The sequence below is a fragment of the Typopeltis vanoorti genome, chromosome 20 (assembly GCF_054136105.1).
Source record: "Typopeltis vanoorti isolate ZY-2024b chromosome 20, IOZ_Tvanoo_1.0, whole genome shotgun sequence".
NCBI classification, from domain to species: Eukaryota; Metazoa; Arthropoda; class Arachnida; order Uropygi; family Thelyphonidae; genus Typopeltis; species Typopeltis vanoorti.
In genome coordinates, this window is record NC_143568.1 from 60207027 (window position 1) to 60224912 (window position 17886).

Consider the following 17886-nt stretch of genomic DNA (forward strand, 5'->3'; position numbering starts at 1 on the left):
GATCACAAGTACTTCTCTGTTGAGGCACCAATCACATGACCTATGGCCTTACTCCAGAGATAACTCCAAAAATGATCCCACTCGATGAAAACTAAACTTACCAACTGACCTAACACATCAGATGTATCGAATACTCTACCAGAGGAAGAGATGGACACTGGCAGTCCATACTTTCCCAAAACAATTGATAAATATAAATATGACAAAGGTAAGCCCTCAACCTCCAGAAAACCAGACAAGTCTATAAAACCAAAACAATAGGAAAATTTGTACAATGGGACTGCCATGGATTTCGCCAGAATATCGATGATATCAAGATTTTGTTGCAGAAACACAAACCTTTCTGTTTCTGTCTTCTACAGGAAACATACTTAAGACCCAATGAGGACCCTACCTTTATGAATTATAGACGCGTTAACACAACAATATTTTAATGTTTGCCAAATATTTCAGTCTGAAACTAACAGACTATCTTCAGTGGCTACACAGGAACAGTTTTTAACAAGGTGGAATACCAACAATTGATCATTCAAAAGTAGAACGAGCTACGTGCATTAAAGAGAGCATTAAAGAGAGGGGAAAAAATTCTTGTGTTGTGAAAAAATATTCTTGTGTTAACGTGTCTATAATTCCTAATCATAATGTCACAAATGTCTCTCAAGAGTAAAATCCTACTTTTAGAAATTTCACTGTTGCACACAATGATAGAACTGGAGGTTGTCCTGCTCATAGAGAAGTAGCTATCCTAGTGGGAAGTCATATTCCTTTCCATCAGGTCCAACTTAATACTTCTCTGGAACCAGTCGAATCAGTAGCTATTCGCTTTTCCTTGGGATTTCTTATTACAGTATGTTCAATTTATTTACCACCAAGTGCTGAGTTAAATGAAATTGATCTTGATAACCTTATCTCACAACTGTCTGAACCCATACTTTTGATGGGTGACTTTAATGGTCACAATACTCTATTGCCAACACTAATAGACGAGTTCGAATCATTGAAAGAATTCTTGATAATAATAACCCCTCTCTTTTAAATAATAAACTCAATACTTTCTTCCATATGCCTACCCATTCATATTCTTTAATTGATCTTACAATCTGCTCCCCTTCCATTCTTCCACTGCTCACATGGGACACTGAAGAGAACAGACATGGAAGCGATCACTTTCCTGTTCTGCACAATGTCTTCACAGGAATCATGTTCACCCACACGGATACCTATATGGAAAATGGACCAGGCTGACTGGAATACTTTCTCTCATCTTGCAAAATTTAATACTGATGCCATCAGTCAAACGCCTATCGATGAAGCAGTAAAATATATCACAGAGTGCATTGTCTGGGCAGCAATAGCCTCCATCCCAAAAAAATCATCTCGGTTTCCACCCTATCCAAAGCTGTCTGACATTCTGGGTTCCACCCAGAATGTCAGACAGCCAAAAAAGATCAACACAGAGCATGGGATATATTTCGTAGTTATCCCACCACATCAAACCTTATAGCTTTAAAGCGTGCTCGAGCCAAAGCACACTATGTGAGGCATCAGAGTCAAAAACAATCTTGGATCCAATTTACTACATCAATTAATCAAATGACCAGTCCAAAAATTGTATGGGATAAAATCTGGAAAATGAAAGGCAGATATAGAACACATTGTTTGTCTACTTTAGACCATAATGGAATGTTATTGCTGATCCAAAAGCCATTGCAGACACTCTGGGAGAACATTTTGCCAGAATCTCAGCAACGGCTTCATATCCTCCTGAATTTTTAATTATGAAAGAACAGCAAGAGAAACAAAGGCTAAATTTTGCTACCAATGTTTTTGAGCCATATAATCAGCCAATTTGTTAAGGAGGAACTAAAAAGAGCTCTCCTACTATCTCACCCTAGTGCAGTAGGGCCTGATGACATCCATTATGAAATGATAAAACATCTACCATCATCTTCTATGGATCTCCTTCTCTTACTATACAATAGAATACTTGCAGAGGAAGAGTTTAGTCTTGGCATAAGTTAATTGTCATTGCTATCCTAAAACCAGGAAAAGATCCAACACAAGTAAATAATTATCGACCCATTCCTCTGACCAACTGTCTTTGTACGATACTAGAGAAAATGGTTAATGCAAGACTTCTCTGGTATTTAGAAAGCAACAATCTTCTCTCCAATACACAATGTGGGTTCTGTAGACATCGCTCAACTTTAGACCATTTAGTTTGTTTAGAAACTTGTATAAAAGATGCAATCTTTTATAAAGTTTCTTTTATACAAGTTTCAGTTTATATAACTGATGCAAGAACACGTTGTTTCAGTTTTTTTTTGATATGGAAAAAGCTTATGGCACAGCCTGGAGATATGGCATATTAAAAGACCTCTATAACCTGAGTCTTAAAGGAACCTTCCTATATTTTATTAAAAACTTTCTTTCCAGGCGAATTTTCCAAGTCAGTGGGAAATATGCTATCTCGATCATATCATCAAGAACAGGGTGTTCCCCAAGGCTCTGTCTTAAGTGTGACATTTTTCACTGTTAAAATTAACTCAATCACTGAACAGCTTCCTCCCACTGTAGACAATGCTCTATATGTTGATGACTTCACAATTTACTGCCACTCCCGTAACATGAGGGTAATTGAAAGATAACTTCAGCAAGCAAATGATCATGTTTCTCTGTGGGCTCTTAGTAATGGGTTTAGGTTTTCAACAGAAAAAGGGTCTGTGTACACTTCTGTCGAAAATGCACTCTTCACTCAGATCCTGAATTAAGAATGGGATGCACTATTATTCCAGTAGCTACAGAAGCCAAGTTCTTGGGACTGATCTTTGACAGTAAATTTACATTTCTAGCACACATTCGTCAACTAAGAGAAAAGTGCAAGAGAGCGTTGAACATTCTTTGCACTCTATCCTATACTGAGTGGGGTGCTGATCGAGCTTCACTGCTCCATCTTTATCGTGCATTTATACATTCAAAGCTGGATTATGGGTCTCAAGTCTATGGTTCTGCAACACAGAGTAACCTGCGATGGTTGGATTCCATCCATCATCAGGATATACGGATAGCTACTGGTGCCTTTCACACATCACCCACTTAGCTTCTTTATGTTGAAGCAAATGAACCAGCTTTATCACTTCAACAGAAACAGTTGTTTCTTAATTATGCCCTAAAGATAAAGTCTCTCCCAGATCATCCTACATGGACTAGTCTCTTTTCTCTGCTCAATAACACACACTTCAAACTGCCACACGTCCTTTTGGTATAAGTGTTAAAGAGACTATGCAAGCTCTTGGTATAAATGTTGACAACATTGCATACACTAAATATAACAGCATCCCTCTATGGCAGGTTTGCACATCATCCTGCAACTTCTCACTTTGTCAGCTACAGAAATCTCATATTTCTTAATATGTTTACTTCCAATTGTTTAATGCACACAGAGCAGCATACTCTGATTTCTTGCCTATCTAGGATGATGGTTCAAGAACTAATCCTCTGTTGGCTGTGCTTCCTGACATTACTATCTCCAACCATATCCCACCTGATTGCAGTAATTATACAGCAGAGTTACATGCCATCCAGCTTGCACTTGTTCATATAAAAGAAAACTGCTACCAAAAGTGTATAATTTATACAAACTCACTGAGCTCTTTACAGGCTATCTCATCTCCTTTGTATAATCCACATCCAGTATTTTATGAGGTGTTACACCTGTTTCACAAAATGAAAATCCTTAATTTTGATGTTCAGTTGTGCTGGATTCCCAGCCACATTGGAATTAAGGGAAATGAGGCTGCAGATCCAGCTGCTAAATTAGCCTCAAACTTTTACCACATACTGTTTGACAGTACCAATACAGACAGTTTATATGATCAAAGCTAATTGTTCAATGGCAGTCATCATGGCAGGAAGCATTAACAAACAAATTATGACATTAAACCTGAAATTAAGCATTGGCATTCTGGTCGACGAATAAAGAGAAAAGAGGAAGTTGTTCTCACTAGGCTCTGCATAGGTCAGAGCCATCTTACACATTCTTATTCACTGAGAGCTAATGACCCTACCATGTGTGAAAAATGCAATAACATCTCACTATTTATCATATATACTGGTAGAGTGCCAGCATTTGCATGAGAGAGGAATGAAATTTTTGCCTACCTGGCTAGATCATATACACTCAGGCAGATGTTGAGAGACTCAAGCAAATTGCACGATGCTTTTAATTTTTTACAAAGAATTAATATATACAAACACATTTGACTGTAATCTTGTTTATATGTAAATACTGTATTACTTCACTTAACTTTTGTACATATATATTACAAAATATGTAATGTTTTGTAACGTACATGTGCAGGAGTTCAGTACTAATGTATATATTATTCATTAATTTAATTTCTGACCAATCATGTATTTCTGTAGCCTTGTGTTACCTTGTTGTAATTTTGTTAATATGTAAATACCATGCAGCTAAACTTAATTTTTATGCATACATATTGTATAATAATTCCTCTTTAACTTTATGCATTACTGTAATAACATTTGTTGTAATCCTATCGTAGTAATCTTATATGTAGATACTGCATTCCTTCGCTTGGTATTGTGCATGCATTTTGTTTATTAACTTGTATTGTTGTCTAATTATGTACTGCCTTAAACTGCATTAATTTTGTTTGTATGTAGATTACTGCATTGCCGAGCTTAACTTTTGCACATATATATTATTTACTATTTTTTTTGACTAATTATATATTGCTGTAGGACACCTTGTATGTTTTTGTAATCTTCTTATAATTTTGTTAAAATGTAGATACCACATTGTCAAATTTTATTTTTATGCAATGCATGTTGTATAATAATTCCTTTTTGCCTATTTATGTATGGCTGTAAAAATATCTGCTTTAATTTTAACTATATGTAGATACTGCATTCCTTGGCTTGGTGTCTTGTACATGCATTTTGTTTATTTAACTTGTATTGTTGACAATTTTTGTACTACTGTAACCTTTAACCTTATGTGTTGCTGTGCCCTCTATAGCAATTCTGTTTCTATGTAGATGCTGCTTTGTGGAACCTAATTTTTGTACACGCATATTGTTTCAATTTTATTTAACTGCTTATGTATAGTTGTAACCTTAGTATGGCAGAGTATGACTTTTGTAGTTTTTGTGCCAAATAAACTAAAAACCAACCAACTTTTGCACAACAATGCCAAATGGGAAGATTTCCAAGACATTTGCTCCTCCTTTCCATGGTCAGACTACTGTTTCCATTCTCCAGATCAAGATATCTGTTATGATCTTGTTACATGAATTATTTATATTGGAATGAGAGCCTTCAACGAGACTGAACCTGATGGTACTGTATTTAGCAGACTTTCTAATCAACTAGTGCATAATCTCACTACCAGCTATGCCACCTATCCTCACTCTGCAAAATTACTACTTGATATCCTAGCCTGGTCCCCCCCCAAAAAAAGTGGAGACCAGGATAGTTCAAGAAAAAGAGCATATCACAAGCAGCTTGAGAGAAAAACCGTAGCTTTATTCACAGCCTATACTGTAGCCTACAAAAGGCTGTTGGTGTAATTTTTGTCCACTTGTGCTTCACCTCTTTATCATTAAAGTGGCAGTATGGCAACACCACCCAAAGATAAAGCTGATCTCCTGGCATCATTCTTCTCATCTAAATACAGAAGATGACCAATGCAAATCATTTACAGAACCTGCAATGTTGACCTACTGCTAGAAAGACATCGGAAGAAACTCAAAAAAAAAAAAAAAGGATAACAAGGAGGCTTGTGGTCTTGTTGGAATCCCATCAACTGTGCTCAAGAGATGTACTCCTGCATTATCAAATATTCTTTACCATCGCTCTCTCAGTTGGTATACCACACAGCATAGAAGCAAGTTCATATACAATCAATTCCATAAAAAGGAATTGATTGTATATGAACTTGCTGATAAGTGTTTCTTTCAAACTATGGGCATCAGTGACTACTCATATGGATTTCACCAATCAAATATACACAGCAGATCTCCTTGCATACATCACTCAACTCTACACAGGCGCCATGGAAAAGGTTTGGAGAAACTTGCAAATTGGACTGTGAGTTTTCTCTCAAGTTTTTCACTATGGGTAATGGTGGGAACTACTCTCATCACATTTTCCTATTAATGCAGGTGGTCCTCAAAGATCTATTATTTCACCTACCCTCGTAATCATATACAGTGACCTGATTTCACTAATCTCATACTCTTCACAGTTTTACTGATAACAGAACTCTCTACTTATCCTAATCAGATCTCCACATTTTGCAATGGAACAACTTCTCCCCCACCTCACCCCTTACTTTTGGATAATTCACAAATTAACAGTCAAGCCTAGACCTCTCTTCTTGGACTGACTGTTATTCCTTGCCTTTCCTGTTACTTACTCTGTACAAATCCCAAATCTGCCCAATCTTGGAATTCTGTTCTCATGTTTGGGATGGTGAACCTGAAACTTCTCTTCCTTTTACAGTTGAAATTCTGACTCACCAAACCAGCTACTCCCAGTCATCTTTCATTCCATATACCTCAGTTCTGTAAAACAGCCTTCCCCATGAAGTATTCTCTAAGATTATAACCTCTTAAGAGGAATATCAACCAATTACTTTGCTCTTGACACTAGTCCAGATGTGAAATTTATCTGTTATAATTCTTGCAGCTTGTGTGTGTAGGAGTGATATTAAAAAAATTCTTTTAAATAATGTCTTTTAAATGTTAAATTAAATAATTAACACTTAATGCCTGTCTCAATCCTCCTTAATGATAGGCATGATTCATTTACGCTGGAGCAGAGAAGGATGTTACATTAATAATCATTGCAGAATATGTAGATAAAATAAGAGTCAATTTCAAGCAGAATAATGTGAGCAAATGTCAAAATGAGAAAATTAGACTTATTTGTGTCTACGGTCCCAGGAAAGGTTAGTGTAGGGAAGAAGAATTTTTTGACTCATCAGAGAGATGCTGACAAAGAAAAAGGAAATTCTTCTTCAAGTCAGAGACTTAAATTGCAGAGAGTAGAAAATAAATCCCATATATAGAAATCTTTTCAGAAATGTGCAGAAATGAGCAAAGCTAATAATAATGGTTAAGTACTGCAGAATACTGCTTAGGAAATGCACAAGTTAGTAGAACTGTGTTTCGATGTAAAAAAAAAAGAAAGCATAAATTCATAGGGAGAGAGAGAGAACATATATAAATAAGAAGTCATATTAATTATATTATTCTTCATAGTGATGTCTTCATTAGAAGATATAAGCATATACAGGATATCAGTGAAAAGAAGAACAAAACTTTGGATGCAAGCTGTCTGCAATGACAATAATAATAAGATCATCATCAAACAGGAAGTTAAGAAAAAGTCTTTGAAAAGGGAAAAGTCATACAGAAAGGTCTATAAATGGTTTTGGGAATATCTCATCTTCCTTTTACCTTGCAGTGTCGAGGGTTTATTAATCATCGGACCTTAAGCCGTTCACAGGATAAGGTGGTCAGCACTACAACCAGGTGTATCCCATGTCCTGTAGTGTTGAGTTCTCAAGGCTGGTTTACCTGAAAAACTCCAGAATAAACTGGGGGTAAACTCTACTGTCCACACCCAAGACTGGCTAACTTGGCTATGGCTGAGGAAGATTCTTCAGCTCCTCACATTACTGACGGGAATCGAACCTAGGACACTCCTTCCCCAGGCATATGGTTGCGAAGCGCACTAAGCTAACTGCATGGACTTTGGAGAATATATAGAAAGATATTAAAAAGTTTAAATTATGTAAAAAAAGGTAGAAAAGCAATTCATGGAAAGAATACAAAAGATAAACATTATGAAGAAAGTGGGAAAATATTTGGAGAATTTGGTATAAAACAAAGAAAATTAGAAAAAGAATAAAAAATCATAAATTCGATATAAAATTGAAGATAAGGATATCTCCCTGATTTTTCTCACATCTAATCTTTCATCAAGTCCTTTATTTCTAACCTAACTCTGAGATACCATAACTTAAAACTGGCTTGAGCACCCTCTTGTATACTGATACTTTTGTGTTTTGGCTAATTTCTCTTTTATTCAGCTGGCTTTCCATCATACCAGCTTTGCCTATTTAGTTGTCTATTTCCAAAATTAATTTGCATCTTCACTAAAAACCATGTTTAAATAGCTGAAATATTTTACTTGTTCTATAAGTTCTCCATTGAAAATGTAGAAGAAGTTTTCTATGTTCCTGCCTAATTTCAGAGTTTGGTTCTTTTTATCGTGATTTTCATGCTTGAATTTGTTGCAGCTGTTATGTAATTTAGTTAGTGAACAGAGAGACTTGCACTGGATGTGTTTAGGAGTACAACATCATCTATGTAAAGCAATGTATCTTTCAATATATATTGTTTAATGCTACTTTCTTTCCTAATGGGATCCTTATACATGATGAGTAAGAGTACAGATACTGTGCATCCATGTCTTACCCCTGACTTTATATCAAATCATCTTCCTGTATTTCTTTTAATTCTACCTGCTGACTTACAACTTAGATATAAACTATGTATTGTTCTGTATAATATCCTATTTATTCCCTAAAATCATGTAAATATGTACACATTGAAAGGATGGAAGGAGGACTTCTCAGACCAGTAATAGAAGGTAAAGTTCCTGGAAAAAGAGGAAGGGGTAAACTGTCAATGAGATGGACAGATGTCTGGAGTGACTGATCTTCAAAGAGTTGAAGCCTCCAGAAAAGCATACAACAAAACCACATGGTGATGACTGGTGTGGCACATCACTGAGCATCTGAGTTACCATACATGTAGTATCTGTTGATGTCCAATGAACAAATGGATGGACCATAGGAATATTACAGATCTTGACGCCTCTATTTAGTCTGAACCCAGCTTGTTCTTCAAGTTTTTCCTTCACAATATTTCTCAACCTCTTTTGTAGTATGCTTGCATAAATCTTACCTGGAACACTTAATAGAGAAATTCCTCTGTAATTCTCAAACTCAGCTTTATTCCCTTTTTCATAGATGAGAACTATGAGCATTCTATTCTAATCATCTAGAATTTGACCTGAATTATGCAGTGCATCCACTACAAAACTTTTATACCTCCACATATAACCATTTCTGGTTGAATATCATTTACATCAGCTGCATTTCCACATTTCAATAATAAATTTAGTTTAATCCTTTATCCAAGTGTGAGCAAACTTTGTTTGCTCACACTTGGATAAAGGATTAAACTAAAGTATCTTCAGGACTGAGGCAACTTGTGGTAAAGGTGGACCAAACTCTCATCATTCCTTGTCTCTTCAGGAAGATACTTCAGGTGCAAATTTGAATAAAGGATTAAACTAAATTTATTATAGTCTAACCAAGTGAAAATAAAACTTCCAACATCTTTCTCTAAATCCAGAGTAATTTAATAATAAGGTGGTATACCTTTTGGCAACTTGTATAGGTAAATATGACTTCTCCATTGCTTCTGCCTTAGTATGACCACTTCTGGGTCTGGCTCCCACTGATGAGACCTCAATACAGGTCTAAACCGGTCTGAATAGTGGCCCTTCCCTTAATGCATAGCATTATACATGTCCGCAAGGAGATGTGCTTTGCATTATGAGAGATACTGAGAGCTTGGTCCACCTTTACCACGAGTTGCCTCATCCTGAATTTACTTCAAGTGCAAACTTTGTTTGCTTACACTTGGATAAAGGATTAAACTAAATTTATTATAGTCTAACCAAGTAAAAATAAAACTTCCACATTTCAAGTTTTTGATTTTTCTTTATTCTCTTTTCTTTATTTTAATAAAGAAAAATCAACAATGCATAAAATCATGGAAAATAAAATTTCCTTAGACTGTCCAAACAGAATAGCCAACTATCCAGCATTTCCTCCAAATCAAGACAGGAAAAATATAGTTATTTACTAAAATAAAGAGCCAAGAGGCTTCATTTTGGCAATGCACAATTATAAAAATCACGTGGATATTAAATCCAACATTATTTCAAAGCCGAATATAGAAATTATGACAGTTTCATAAAGAAGTTGACCAGAGAGCTTACAGGAACACACTCGCCAGCATTTATGAGTTGCCCTAGCACAGACCATATAGAAGATATTGGCACCATCCAAGCATCTATATATTTATCTTTTATCGGTCCATTTTGATAAGGTTTCACTGGCCTGACAGCTGAGAACCAACCAGTTTAGAACTGGTTAGTTCTCTTCAGAAACCAGGCAGAAACCTTAAGAGAGCAAAAACTCTCGTTCAGTACTAAGGAACTCGAAGTGTTCGAGAGGTGTATTTTTCATGAGCGAACTCTCGGTTGGTGCATAAAGTATTTACTAAAATACAGAGCCAAAACGCTTCATTTCGGTAATGCACAATTATGTAAATCAAGTGGATATTAAATTTTAAAATAATATTAAAATATAGTTATTAATTTTGAAATAAGGAAACATGAGAAAAAAGCCTAAAAAACCGTGAAATTTTGAGATCATTAGCTCTTTCAAAAATAATGAAATATGGACCCGATTCAAAAAAGATCTACACAGATGGCTCCAAAGATCCCAATGGCAATTCTCGGAGTGGCATAATCATCTATGGCTCTTAAAATAGAGAACTAAAAACAACCAACAGTATAGGATGCAACTCATGCCATGCAGAATTAATAGCCATTAACACTGCAGCATTTAGATAAACAAAACCCAAGGGAATTTATATTTTTCAGATTCCTTAGCATGCCTTCAAGCTATTAAGAACTGCTACACTAGCTATCAAAATATACTTAGAGACATATCAAAAAACATAAACAAACTACATAAGGATTTTGAAATAATTTTTCAATGGATTCCATCCAATGTAAGATTAAAGGAAAATGAATCTGCAGATGAAGTAGCAAAAATGGCTGCAACATTAAGTGCTACCACAGATTTTGATTTTTTTAAAAACTACTCAAAAAGAAAACATAAAAAGAATGATTCTCCAGGATATGACTCACCACTGGTATTCAGCAGAAAAACCAGGAGCTATCATCAACTCCAAATTCAATTGCTATGCCACTACCATGATCTCTCGCCTCAAGACTGGCCACACAAGACCAATCAAGTTTAGTAATGGTATAAAAGACTTCCCCCATCTGCAAAATCTGTAACATCGAGGAAGCATCATCACTGCATTTACTAACTTGTATGAATATTTCTAAATGCGAACTTTATAACAATCCACAAAAGGTGCTTTATAAAATACATGAATTTGATCTCTATGATCTGGTGTAATAATACCATGGGATAATAAAAAAAAAGTTTTTGATGTTTCTTTCTACTTCAAGTATTGATATGTACTGCTGTTTACATTCCTCTTGCAAATTTTCTACTACTGTTCTGTCACTGCTTGTTTTGTTTAACAGTCTTTCAAAGTATTTACTCCAGATATCTAGAATATGCTTATCTTCAGTTTGCATGTGACTCACATTTATTATCTTTGATTCCTTTTGCAGTACTCTTTCCTCCATTTCTGAGCTTTTTCAATAGTCTTTAGAACCTTTTGCTACCTTTCTGATGTTTATTTAAATATTCTTACTAAAATCTCCCCATGACTTCTGTTTAGTACTTTTACACATAGTTTAGCTGATTTACATTTTTTCCTCTGTTTTCTTTTAGAGTATCTGCTGATTTATTTGCAAGGAACTTTCAGTATGTTTTATCATGTCCAAGACTGCTTCTTTAACATTTTGTGGCCATCATGGTGTTCTTATTTTCTATCCTTGCGGATAACTTTGCCACATACCTCTCAGCTGAATTAATCAACCTTTCTTCAAAGTTTGCCAACTGGGAGTGCAAGGTCTGGTTCTTGTTTTCAAATTGTTTCAATTTTTCTTCAATAATGTTTGTATAGTTGAGACTATCGTTTACCTGTTAAAGTTGTTAAACTTTAATTCTTTAAAACTTTATTACACACTGTTCTTTTTAATGTGATATTCATTTTTATCCTACTCAGAAAGTAGGATAAAAATTTCAAATCCTCTGGACACTCTTGTATCATGAACCAGCATGAAGATATCACTATCAACAATGACATAGTCAACGAGACTTTTCTTATTTCTTGCATCTTCTCTTCATGTGAGTTTCTGCAAATCTTTATGCTGAAACATTGTGTTAGTAATGAGTAGTCCATATTCTGAACAGAAATCCAGCAGATACTTACAGTTATTACAGCTTTGCCTCTTCTCGAAATTTTCCCCAAACATTTCTATATGCCTTGTGGGATTCATTTCCTACTCTGCTGTTTAGATCTCCAACAAGGATCACTTTCAATTTTCTCTGTGTCAGCTGCCTTCTCTTAATGACTCAAAAAATTCATCCACTTCTTCCTTAGGGTAACCTTCTGTGGGACGATAGGCACAAATAAGTTTTGTCATACATTTTCCCATTTTGATGTTTGTTATCATAACTTTACTTGAAACTGTTCTACAATTAAGACATTTGTCTTAATGTGTGGTGTTGAATGCTATCATTACTACTACTTCCTTTCCCTGATCATTATATAGTAAATATAACATCCTCTATTTATTATGTAATAAGATCTCACCTATTTTTGTCTTCTTTGTCTCAGTAAAGCCAATTATATGGATGTGGTACTTTTCCAGTTCTTCTGTAAGTTTGATTTCCTTTCCATTAATACTCATTATATTGAATGGTTTCAGTATTTAGTTATTCTTATGCTGGTTTTAATCTTCTTCTAGATCTTGAGTTGCAGTTTTTGTTCCATTAGTTGAGTTTTCAATGCCTGCTCTGGTTTCCTGATGAAAACAGCAAGGACCTTGTTTAACCAGTCGACACCCCAGCTGGCATGAAATCTCATGATATTGTACCATCAATTAATGGCTTATGCCACGTGAAGGTGAGGCCTGGACATTAGGTCAGGAGTCCAGTCAGTTCTCCACATTCCTTAAAGACAATGTGCTGTTCTCCTCTCACTATTAAATGAGGTGAAAAGTAATAAAACAGTATCTGAAAATATTCTAGAGGAATGTATATACTTGAAACTAGAAAATCAGCTGGAATAGTTGATTTGATAGAAATGTTTACATGTGAAGGAATAAAATTTTTACAGTTCCTATACTGCATTGCTTAACATGTTCAAGTTGGGAAGTGTTTTGCATGTTTATTGTACCAACAGGACTTTTCATTACAGTTTTGTGTACTGCTTTCACATCATGCAGATGGGCCAATCTGATAAAAAGTTTTCACAAATGTTAGTTACAACCCTTTTGGTACAAGTGTACTATGGCTTTCTTGTGTGATACTCCTCATGTTGGGCTGGCAGATGGCCTCAACTGACACAAAGTTTATGCAGCATGTTTGTTGCAACTCTTTTGGTAGAATTTTATTTGAAGTTGGCATTTGTGATCTGTCTAAATGACACTGAAAATTTCGAATGCAATTGAACAAACACTTATTTCATGTAATTGAAAATTTGGACACATGTTAGGACAAATGCTTTTAGTTAGAGCTATGTTTGGCAGTACAACAGACAGTTTTGCTTGAGTTTATTAACCATAGTTTCTGTGGGAGGAGATGTGTTTCATTAGGTAGTGCCATTTTTATCCCAGTTGTCTCTAAATGCATTCTTTATTGACAAATATATTACACAGTCTGCAACAAGTTTTTTTTAAAAAAATTATACCAATCATAAATGCAAATATGAAAGTCTCTTCTTCCCTCCCACCCCAGATACTTATAACACAAGTGCACATATAGTATTATCACAGATGTAAATTATTCATAATATTTATTTATTCATAATTTACAGTACCGAAAGTATTTTTATTCACATGTATTCTTTCTCTTATATCTGCAATTCTTTACATCTTTTAGTAAATCAAGCCCAAAAAGACCATTCCTTTTCACCTAATCCCCTCTCCTCAATGTGGGATTAGTTACAATCAAAGAAACTGTTACAAAAAGTCCGACGACACACAGGAACAAAAATGCAGTAAATTTGCTTGCTTTGACAATGGTTGGGTTCATGGTGAGCGAGCTACGATCGTCCTGACCTGAACATGTTAAAGAATTTAAAGATCAAACTCCAGATGTTTGGAGTAGAATTCTCATTGTAGAGGAATTGCTTCATTGAGTATTCCATAAAAGATTTTATCATCATCAGGAGTCAAGATTCTCTGCATCCTCAATATCAATCATAATGCCTTAAGCTGATTTAATGCTTTTCTTGCCCTCAACCACACCCTCAGGAATGCAATCCACTCACCTATCACTTTCCAAATACTTTCTTATAAATGTGTCAAAATACTAGCAGCAAGGCAGCACCCAGACATGCTTCATTTAAACTTTGAAGATATCAATCAAACCTTACTTCTTCTTAATTTATCCCTTCTACTTCCATTCTTTAGAGTAGTATATTTGGTAACCTTTTGGAAATGCACATTTCCAAAAATCACAACCCATGTATATGAGTTGTGATTTTCAGAAATAGTTAATAAAGTTTCTTCATATGTGAGTTATGATCTTCCTTTTTAAAGTAAATTCATCCTACCATGGACTTCATGTTATTACCAGACAAAGACAAACAGACAAGTATGAAAATATGTTTTCAAGCTTGTTTCTCTTTATTAAATGACAATATGATGTCCATCTTACTTTGCTTTTTACTTTTTTGTCCATAATTTTATGTCATTTAATTCTTATGTCCAAATGATTGTTTTCAAGTGCATCTCGATTCCAAAGGAAACCATTGTAACTTCATTTCTAAGAATTCTGCTGTTCCAGAGGAGTTACTACTGCAAAGGCAGCAGACCTAAGATTTCATTATACCATTACTTTCACAGTCTTTCTTCCTTTAATTTAGTTTAAAGCAACTTTAGCCAAAAAGCAGTCCATTATTACAGGGAGCTACATGCTGAACAAAATCTTGCTTTATCATTTTATACTTATGAAATAAGTATAAAATGATAAAGCTCAATAAAACACAGTAATTTATTAATAATAAAATGATAAAGCTCAATAAAACACAGTAATTTATTAATAAAAAAAAATCACAGCATTTACTGTTACAATAAACAAGGAGTAAATTATCTATTCATAAATGAAACAACTTACGAGCAGTTTTCTGATGTTTGGTAACCTTAAATTCTTCATGGTGTGACCTTTTCTTTTGCATTTCGCTACTCGGTTGATTCATATCATAAAAATATTGGTTAGATACCTGATTCTAAGTGTAAAAAAAATATATATATATATAATATAAAAATATAAAATATATATAAAAAATATATATATATATTTCTATATATATAAATATATAAAATATAACACACACACAAATCTAAAATTCAATCTACTGTCAAACAGATAATGGCCTTTGATGATGATAATACACTTCATTCCTCCTGCTCATTCAACAAGCTATGAAGCTCGAGCATCCCAAACTTCAAGGTCATTTGCAACTAGTGCCTGTTCTTCATCCTTTAATATGATGAGGATAATCTGGTCACCTTCAATGCTATCAAAATACAGTCTTGTCTTTTTTTTCTTGCAATAGGAATCTCAGCTTGCATATCCTTACTCTCAGTAATACACAAATCATCAAAGAAGATTGGCTCTCACTCCTTGTATACACATTTACTTCCAGCCTCTCCTGTCATAAATACACCACAATAATAGTTTCCTGAGCTTCTAAAAAAATTTTCCACTCAAGATGTTACTTTTCACATCCCGTTATCAACTCTGTACAAATCCAAAATCCACCCATTCTTATCTGCCTGTGAATACTGTTCACATGTTTCAGATGGTACTGTCCGGAGGAGAGCACAGTTTGGCTGATGGTTAATTCCTGTCTCACAGGTATTTCCATGATCAAAACTCCACTGAAAACTGGTAACCATCATTCCTCTGTTTACTGTTAGGTCTGTTAAAAACATGAACAGCAGCTGGTCAATATATCTTTTCTGTCCAACTGCAAACACACTGAACCTGTTTCTCTTCCTCATTTATTTCATCTATCTGTCCTTCTGAATAGTCTTCCTCATTAAAATGTTTCCCAACAGCTAAAACCTCCAATTCTTCAAGAAAATTGCCAACAGATTTCTTCTAATTCTCACATGGCACACTGATTGATATAGGTTCTTCTAACTAATGTTACAGAAGCAGCATTGTGTAATGAGACTGAAGTGTCAGTTTTGATCATCTTTTACATATATTTATTATTAATTTTTTTTTTTAACATCAATCCTCACCTGCATCCCACACACAGCACTGATGTAATATAGTTTTTTTACTTAATGCGTATAGGAATGATGTTAAAAAAATAATAATAGATATATACCATAAAAAGGGTTGTCAAAAATAAACATCTCAGTATTAATACATAATGCAGCCTTTCTATGGCAAATTTGCATTAGGACTATCTTTCATATAGGCTGCAGCATCCAAAATGTGTCCCAGCAATGTATGTCACATTGCCACTTTTGTCTGATATATTATCTCTTTTATCTATCCCATACACAACATATAAAAGGTTCAGGTCCAGAAACTTGAATGGCTAATTTTTTAGATCATGGTCAATCCATTAGCAGAGTAACAATTACTGAGGTGCATTGTGTGCTTCCATCATGCTGGAGCATAGACACACAAACATCAAGTGCCAGTTTATTAAACATATATTCCCATCACCATGGAATCAACTCCACTGTCAGAATTATGTCTATTTCTGTGTTAAATAATGCACAAAGATAGGCAGAGGTTTATATTTTTGATCTCTTATCAACTATTTGCTCCAAATAAGCATACTGCTTGTCATCATCACCAATTTCCTGATGTGTACCCTCAAGGGATTCAGACTACTATAACAGTGCTATATGATTAAGCTTACATTTTTGATCTCCTATCAACAATTTGCCTCCAAATAAGTCTATCACCTGTCGCCACTCCAATAGTCTCATACCTAACATTTCATTATAATAAATTTAGTTTAAACCTTTATCCAAGTGTGAGAAAACAAAGTTTGTGCCTGAAAATATCTTCAGGACTGGGGTAAGGTAGTACAACACTAGGCAACTCGCAGCAAAGGTGGAGCAAGCTAACATCACTCCTATCTCAGTATCTTCTATAATGCAAAACACATCTCCTTGTAGATATGTATAATGTTATGTATTAGGGCAAGGGCCACTACCCAGACTAGTTTCGACCTTTATTGAGGTCTCTTCGGTGGGAGCCAGGCCCAGAGGTGGAGATACCAGGCAGAAACAATGGCAGGTCATCTTTACCTATAGGAGTTGCCAAACAGTGTGCCACCTTTTTATTAAATTACTCTGGATTTAGAGAAAGATGTTGAAAGTTTATTTTTCGCTTGGTTAGACTATAATAAATTTGGTTTAATCCATTATCCAAGTGTGAGCAAACAAAGTTTGAGCCTGAAAATATCTTCAGGACTGGGGTAAGGTAGTACAACACCAGGCAACTCGCAGCAAAGGTGGAGCGAGCTAACATCACTCCTATCTCAGTATCTCCCATAATGCCAAACACATCTCCTTGCGGATATGTATAATGTTATGCATTAGGGTAAGGGCCACTACCCAGACTAGTTTCAACCCTTATTGAAGTCTCTTCAGTAGGAGCCAGGCCCAGAGGTGGAGATAACAGGCAGAAGCAATGGCAGGTCATCTTTACCTATAGGAGTTGCCAAATGGTGTGCCACCTTTTTATTAAATTACTCTGGATTTTGCTTCTGCCTGGTATCTCCACCTGTGGGCATAGCTCCCACTCGCATAATGCCAAACACATCTCCTTGCGGATATGTATAATATTATGCATTAAGAGACGGCCAC

The 17886-nt window shown here is 35.2% G+C and overlaps 1 protein-coding gene across 2 annotated transcripts in view; it reads right to left on the reverse strand.

Annotated features, from left to right (window-relative positions):
* LOC150095475 (pre-mRNA splicing factor cwf19l1) overlaps positions 1–17886 on the reverse strand; it is a 161616-nt gene that overhangs the window by 37450 nt on the left and 106280 nt on the right. For both annotated transcript variants that reach the window (XM_090409920.1, XM_090409921.1), the window contains exon 9: positions 15161–15272. In XM_090409920.1, coding sequence (XP_090266046.1) covers positions 15161–15272 — 112 coding nt within the window. The remainder of the gene's footprint in view (positions 1–15160; positions 15273–17886) is intronic.